The following is a 6,358-nucleotide window of genomic DNA, read 5'->3' as shown; positions in this document are numbered from 1 at the left end:
GGTGACGCCTCGTTCACTTTCGCTTTGGACTTCTGAGATTCTCCTTAAACCAACCTTGACTTTCCAAGTCCTTATTCTAAAAGTCATCATCTTTGAATCAACCTACAAGCATTTTTTCTTTTTTCGAAATTGGGGAGACCTAATAAAATGATTTTTTATTTTATTTTTTTAAAAAATTAAATAAAAATCCATCATTTTAATATATTTTTGTTAAATTGCCTAAAATTTTTACATTTTAAAACCTTTCCTTTCGAACTCACGTTATATATTAACATGATTACACAATGCACCTCCCTAGGTATGCACACACATATGGGAGTGCCCATACATGAGTATATGCCATTGTGGTGCATAATGCTTGTGCAAGTTGGAAAAGAGGGGTTCTAAAACCTATGCTTTCAAATGGTGTGGTGTGGTGTGGGTAGATGCTTTAGCTTCAAGGATGTGGGGGCAAGAAAGGGACATACCAAAAGGAGAGTGAGCACAATAGCTATAAGCATCTTGTAGACAGAGGTTGATTTTCTTTGGGTGCACGAGGAGTACTCAAAAGCAAAGGGGGTGTGGGGAGCTGGCCGGCATAGCCTTGTCCCATCGTCCTCTTCCCTACTTTAGATTCCCCGGCTAGCCTTAATAAACCTTCTCCCTCCCAATCCTCTTCAACTCTCCTCTCCTTCTCTCTCACACTCACACTCACACTGAGTCTGATCTCTCTCTCTCTCTCTCTCTCTCTCAGAGGCCCGCCCCTCGAGTCTTTCATCGTCTTCATCAGATAGGGTTCGTAGTAGGAGAGAGAGAGAGAGAGAGAGAGAGAGAGAGACCGCTAGCTAGCTAAAGGCTTGATTCTGTGTGTTGCGAGTGCAGCAGGCCGCCGCTGGGCATAATATAAGAAGAATGGCTACTGCAGTTGCACGCTCCATGGCCGCTGCAATTGAGCTGAAGGTGCCAGCGACGACGCTATGGGATACCATCAAGAACCCGGAGGTGGTGCCGAAGCTGATGCCGGAATACGTGAGTTCCTGCGAGTATCTAGAAGGCGATGGTGGTGTCGGTTCAATTCGCCTCATGAAGTTCGGGCCAGGTTACCCACTTACTTTTCTCTCCTCTTTTTATAAAAAAAAGTTATTATTATTTTTCTTTTTTGGCGAGGTGCAATCATCATTATCATTGGCTTGGAGGGGTCATTGGGTCCTTGCCACTATATGCCATGGGGTCCCTCAATAGTTGGCACAAAGCTGCTTTTGCTTTTGCTTTTATCTGAGGGCGCACCGCGCGTGCCATGGTGAGGGGGGTCACACCAGTGTCTGAACATAACACAACCGAAAGGGTTATTTTATCCCACTTGTTATATATTTGTCCCACGGTAGGGATATACACAAAAGGGTGTGTTATCTTCATGAAAAATCTATAGTTATGGGGTTTCAAGCCTTGAGCACTTCAGAAGGTGCATTATTGAGAACCCCCTGTATAACGTCCGTTTGAGAGTATTTAAAGAGTCAAAATGGAATGTCAAAACCTCTTCTGTTAATGTATGTCTCTTATTTAACTAAATTTTTTGAACTTAAAAACTCCTCTTATTGAATTCATATGATACATTAACATGATTACATAGTGCACCCCTCGAGTTCAACACACATGACATAGAGGCTTTACGTGTATTAAACCCCTTGAGTTTATTGGAGGCAAAGATTTGGATCTGATCGCTTCCTCTGTAGCTCAATCGTGTAAACTCTAATGGTATAGCATTGAGTGGGTGATATCAATAAAGAGAATGAGATCATCACATGTAGCTATACAACATGCGACATTTAGAAAAACCCTAGTGAACCTTGCCATGTGATTAAGAGATATCTTATTTATACTTCATTGTGAGGGCATCAACCATAAGTATTCTTGTTATCCCATGTGCTCAAATGGCTTCTATATCCATGTGTACATCAATTACTAAATTGACTTGTTATTGTCAAGAGATAAGGTCCACTATTAAGAACCCCCTATGTAAGCTCATAGGGTATTTAAAAATTCCCACCGCTAAAATGTGGACATAAATAGATTGACCCCTCTTTTTCATGAATTAATACGTATTTTTATCAAAATGAATACAAAAAACCCCTCTTATTTATGTATCTTTGTTAAATTTCTTGAATTTTCAGCAATAGAACCCCTTCTTTTTGAATTCACATGACATATTAATATGATTATAAAGTCGACCCCTGGGGGTAATTGCTTATAAACTTATGACAGTTATTTGGAAGTGGATTTATAAACTTCCTCTTGTAAATGCAATTTCATAATTTTATTCAATGAATGTATTGCCTCTTGACGATCTAAGGTCATTGGGTAAGATCCTTGATATATCGTAATAATAAAATAAGTAATATATGAAAACTAAGACATCTAAAAAGGCATGTATTGCACCCTCTAGAGTCCCATGTGATGAATCTAAATTGTGAGATAACAGTAGTTGAGTCTATAAAATTTTAATTACTCGATCTACATATGAAAATAGGACATCTAAAAAACCAGTCATTGCATCCCATTTCACGATTCTAAGTTGTGGTGTACAAGTCTTTAACACCTTCATTAAATGGCACTTGATTGTATCAAGCCACATGGTCATGAGGGTCACATGTCCCATCAAAATGTCTACATAGTTTTTGGAATTGGGGCAATCCAATCTCCCTCTGCCTTAGCCTCTCAAGGTTAGGTGCAAAGAACAATACACACGTGTTCACAAAACCACGATCTATAAACACTCTAGCTTCGATGTAATTGTTTCATTGTGGTCGCTCTTGGGCACACGCATTCGTAGAACTATTCTTGGGATGACTCTTGGGCCTAGATTCTCTGAGGGTATTCAAATCCTACAAGCCTAGGTGCTTTAAACCCATACCCTTATGATCCCCATAATTTTCAATCGATAGGATCTCAAATAGTATTTAAGTGTGTTGTACTTGCCAAATATTTAGGTATACTAGATTTGGACTTGTTATCATGCTTTAAAGGGATAGGGAATGTTCATATCGCAATTTACTTGGCTTGAATACAACACTCTTTCTATACTAATTTGATGACAAACATAGCACTTTGTTGAAATTGTCTACATAACTCATATATTCTAGATACACATGCATATATTGTGCTCATGGAGTTAGTATCAGAACACAAGTCTTCCTTGCTTTTTTTCCCTTGCTACTTGTATCATGCATGACAGCTAACAATAACACATTCCTTTTGGGCTAGAACAAAATCAAGCTAACTTCAAGATGAGAGTGTATTCTCTTGAATACATGCACTTTGACATGGGAACCATGCCAAAGCTATAGATCATATCGAAAGCTAACGATGAGTTTCCCATTCGGAGGTATGTACTCAAGCTTTCGTGATTGTTCAAGTCAAATTGTGGAAGTTGTTTTTTGCATTTGCGCACTATTGGTGTTTTTAGTTCTCTTAACACCGGTTTTGTTGGGAGAAAGCCACTTTTGTAATTTTTGTAATAAAAAATTTGACAATGATTCTGAAGAGCTCTATAAGGAAACCCCTTTTTAGGGAAGTATGCAAAACACACGATATGAGTTGATAAAAATAGCAAGAAAAGAAATCCATTGGCAAGACTAAACGCATGCGTCCATGGCCATCTTTGGGCCCTAATTTGTCAAAATGCCCAAAAAACTCACTAAAGTATTTCAAAATTCGATCAAATAATACTTTAGCCTGCTCAAAACTTCTTTTGAAATCCATCTTTATGTTTATAATAGAGTTGTCGAACTTCTATGATATCTAGATAAAGATGGCCAATGTTTAACACTTGTCCAAGTTGAACAATGAATTGCAATTTTCTGCAATTGTTGATATTTTTGGAAACATGAATTTGTTGTTTTGGACTTTTGAAGTCAAGGATGATTCCCAAAGTCTTCTACACACTTTCAAAGCATGCTCGAGAATTTTCACGAAGCTTTCATCTTGTATACAAAAGCTGCATCAAATTACCATACTTTGGCACGAGCCGCTTTAGTTGCCCGAACCACTTTTGTGGCTCAAATACACGACTAGTGTTTAATGTGGCCATTTTCATGAGTTTGGTACTTTATATGAAGATTTTTGTATATAAAGAGACATATTTTATTACTATACATATCTCTAATAATTTCCCTCCATGTAAGAGCTCTAATGAAACAATTATTTCCTTATTTGAGAAAGGCCAAAAACTTATAATAACACTTCATTTGTTTTCTTCAGTGTATTATTAGAAGTAAAACCTAACATTCAAACCCATTCTTCATGAAGCAAAACACCAAAATCTAGGTAGTTCTTACTCATTTGCAATGGTTTGTAGATAAATTTCCCATGCTCAATTCATATTCAAAGAAAATCTACATCCAAAGCATACCAAACTAAACCACTACTTGGCACATTAATAGAATGTACACCATATTAGTAAAAGATAATAATGAAAAAAAATCTTTTACATAGAGCAAGTAAACCACTAAGCAAAGACTATTAAAAAAAAAAATCCATTAGGAAGGATAAAGAAACGAAAAAATAGAAGTTCAAAAGATCTAGGGTGTTCAAAAGCTTTGGAAGAATGGATCATTTCCACAAAGAGGAAACGAGACTAGAAGGTACATTTTGGAAAAAAATAGTAAATGTAAAATTCTAGGATCAAGGTATTCTTTAGATTGGACTGAAACAGGAAGGCTTTTCAAACATTGAAAAAAAATATATTTTGATATTGGTTAAAGTATCAAAATAAACCAAACAAGCTTGCTAATATTTTCATACCGGGTAATACTAGTTCGATATTAACCAAACAAACTTCCATCACGTAAATTATTTTGTGAGCTATTTTTTAATATTTGAATGGTCAAGATGTCCTAGGTCTATATTGAAAGAAACAAAATAGTCTTGTTTACTACTTGGATGTTGAATAGCACGAGAAAATTATGAAGTGGAAGAACGAGAATTATGAACACCTGGAACTTCATTATTAGTTGTTTAGTTTATTTTGCTATTAATCGTTGGGGACCGCTGAGCCTTAATTAAAAATGAATTAATTTTTATATCAAAGAATTGCACGATTTTGATGGACTAATAAGTTAAAGTGCTAAGAAACCATACTATGTCGGTGGACTACTTATTGAACTCTATGTTAATGCAGCGGTTGCACATTTTGTAACATTTTCAAAGGAGAGAATAGATGCAGTTGATGATTCAAGCAAAAAGCTTGCTTATTCTGTCTTCGAGGGAGAACTTATGAACTACTTCAAGTCATATAAGGTTTCTGTAGAGCTGGTTCAAGGAGTTGAAGACAAAGGATGTACCTTGAATTGGAGTTTGGAGTATGAACCAATCAATCCTGACATGCCGCCTCCTGAGATCTCAAAAGAGGGAGCCATTAGCACTTTCAAAGCAGTTGAGGCTTACCTTCTTGGCATCAACAATGAGAGCACCAAGTGACTTGATCAACCACATGCCTCTTTTATTATCTATATTTATCCTATTAATAATTAAACTATCTCAAAATGTCTACATGAATTTTAAGGTTCTTAGCATGCATTGGACAACAAATGTGACTTTTGTTCTTTGATTCTTACTGTGTTAATAAAATGATTTATTTATTTTCTTCTATAGGAACAACCATTTTTGCTATAATTTATTGCAAAATACTCCTTAATTTGTAGGACATAAAACTAAAATTAGTATTTCAATTTATTTAGGATGTGTCATACGACAAAATGTATCCCTTGAGAGATGAAAATAATTTGATATATCTTTTAGTATTACCTATCAAAGTCACAAATGTGGATTGCATGATAGTACAATATACTAATAGGATCATGTTATTTTCTTATGTAAACCCTCCATATCACGTGAGTTCAAGGTCTATTTTAATCTCCCTACTCCTTTACAATTCAATCTATGTAAAACTTCTTTGTTAGATACCCTTTTGCATGTCAAATAACGGTAAAAAATTCAAGGTTTTAAACCCCCTTATGTTGAACTCATGTACTATAGTCACATATTTATAGGTCCACCCCCCCACCCCACCCCACCCCCCACCGTGCACACGGTTATTTTCCACAAGCTGAAATCATTCTTTCTTTGGCAAGGTAGATCTCAAAAATAAAATGTGTTGTTGTTTTAGTTCACATTTGATTCCTACATATCATCGTCTTGCTTTTTTTCTTTGGCTCATTAGTATAGAATTTACTTATATTTGTAGCCAAAATTATCCCATTTAAGCATTGACATTTATGTAAAACCTTGATAAAAATGTTTTCACATGTGATGAACTAACCATGTGTAAGAATCAAATGTATTAGTTCTATCTTTGCCAAGGGTTTTGAGATGTCAAGCTTAA

General features: G+C 35.9%; 1 protein-coding gene across 3 annotated transcripts; it reads left to right on the top strand.

Annotated features, from left to right (window-relative positions):
• Positions 1 to 613: 613 nt before the first annotated feature.
• On the top strand, positions 614 to 5,565 carry LOC147452754 (MLP-like protein 423). 3 transcript variants are annotated; one of them, XM_086518351.1, is made up of 3 exons: positions 614 to 774; positions 862 to 1,078; positions 5,156 to 5,565. In XM_086518351.1, exons 2-3 carry the CDS (start codon positions 892 to 894, stop codon positions 5,452 to 5,454), a joined length of 486 nt encoding a protein of 161 aa, XP_086374477.1. In that variant the 5' UTR covers positions 614 to 774; positions 862 to 891; the 3' UTR covers positions 5,455 to 5,565. The 3 variants fall into 3 exon arrangements, with proteins under 3 accessions (XP_086374477.1, XP_086374478.1, XP_086374479.1); XM_086518352.1 differs by having other exon boundaries at positions 616 to 774; positions 865 to 1,078; XM_086518353.1 differs by lacking the exon at positions 614 to 774 and adding an exon at positions 3,241 to 3,361 and having other exon boundaries at positions 952 to 1,078.
• The last annotated feature ends 793 nt before the right edge of the window (positions 5,566 to 6,358 follow it).

Source organism: Adiantum capillus-veneris, chromosome 8 (assembly GCF_014529385.1).
Source record: "Adiantum capillus-veneris isolate H3 chromosome 8, ASM1452938v2, whole genome shotgun sequence".
Classification (NCBI taxonomy): domain Eukaryota; kingdom Viridiplantae; phylum Streptophyta; class Polypodiopsida; order Polypodiales; family Pteridaceae; genus Adiantum; species Adiantum capillus-veneris.
This window is presented reverse-complemented; position numbering and strand designations above follow the sequence as displayed.